Raw genomic sequence first — 1,171 nt, forward strand, 5'->3', positions numbered from 1 at the left:
CAAACTAAATATTTAGCTTCAAACTAAATATTTAGCGCCGTTAACAGACTGAACTCACTATGATGGCGTCTATGAAGCCAGCAGAGAACCAAGTTCAGGATGAGAAGCACCAGCAGGGCCAGAGACAGAACCATGATGCTGAGATGTTCTGGAGATGGAACATATGCAGGACCGGAGGTCATCAGAACTGGAACCAACAGAAACACTTCATTAAAAACATTTCCAGCTTTAAATCATGTTCGTAACTAATCTATTGATCTGTGTTTTGAATTGAAATCCAACCCTAAATGTTTACCTGTGGTCAGAACGGTCACAGTTGCATTCGGTTCTTCAAACCCAGAGGATCCTGAAGGAAAGACAGAAACTTTAAACTTTATCATTAACATTAAAACAATTATCTGCAACAGGAGGCACCACCAGGGGGCGCTCCCTCCACAGCCTGAGCTGTGAGAGCCAATAGTTTCTTCCACTATTGTCTCCCATTCCAGGTAGGCAATAAAAAGTTCTACTGGATTCACTTTGTTTTAGTCTTTTTCCTGCTTCACAAAGGAAGGCAGCAGCTTGAAGCCATGATGGTGATTATTTTACATCCAGGTAGTCTGCAGTTCTTCATATATACACACACATCAATTTCAGACAGATGGTATCGGTATCGGCCAATACTGCATAGGTATCGGGTATCAGAGCCAAAAATGGCATCGGAGCAACAGTACTCAACCACCAGCGAGTCGGACCAATGGCATGCTAGCTGCGCTTTTTGGGGTGGGATATGTAGGAACGACGACAGTCAGAACGGCCTTACAAACATGGCCACGCTGTATATATATATATATATTCATATATATATATATATATATATGAATATATATATATATGCATACTGCTATTATGTAATAGTTTAATAACAAACTAAACTTGTTGAGCAAGAGCTGTTTGATTTCCTGATTGTTTTTCATTAAACTAGAACCTGATGTGGGCGTTCTTCGGTGACGACCCATCTACGGAGGCCTTAGTCCTCGATGCGGCCGACCCGGGTTGGAATCCGGCCTGTGGTCCTTTCCCGCACGTCTCCCCCCCTCTCTCATCCCCCCTTTCCTGTCAGCCTACTGCCGAAAAAAATGAGCCACTAGCACTTTACAACACCACCAGGAAGACCAAAGTGCTTCACAGA

The 1,171-nt window shown here is 43.2% G+C and overlaps 1 protein-coding gene across 2 annotated transcripts in view; it reads right to left on the reverse strand.

The window, feature by feature from the left end:
* Positions 1–463, reverse strand: part of LOC107090850 (T-cell differentiation antigen CD6-like) — a 10,875-nt gene extending 10,412 nt beyond the window's left edge. The window contains exons 1-2 of one of the 2 annotated variants that reach the window (XM_015384447.1): positions 296–463; positions 59–187 (exon numbers count right to left, since the gene is read on the reverse strand). In XM_015384447.1, the coding sequence (XP_015239933.1) occupies positions 59–187; positions 296–386 (220 nt within the window). In that variant the 5' untranslated portion in view covers positions 387–463. The remainder of the gene's footprint in view (positions 1–58; positions 188–295) is intronic. The other variant, XM_015384448.1, reaches the window with a different exon arrangement.
* Between the last annotated feature and the right edge of the window lie 708 nt (positions 464–1,171).

The sequence above is a fragment of the Cyprinodon variegatus genome, unplaced genomic scaffold (assembly GCF_000732505.1).
Source record: "Cyprinodon variegatus isolate N-32 unplaced genomic scaffold, C_variegatus-1.0 Scaffold312, whole genome shotgun sequence".
Lineage (NCBI taxonomy): Eukaryota > Metazoa > Chordata > Actinopteri > Cyprinodontiformes > Cyprinodontidae > Cyprinodon > Cyprinodon variegatus.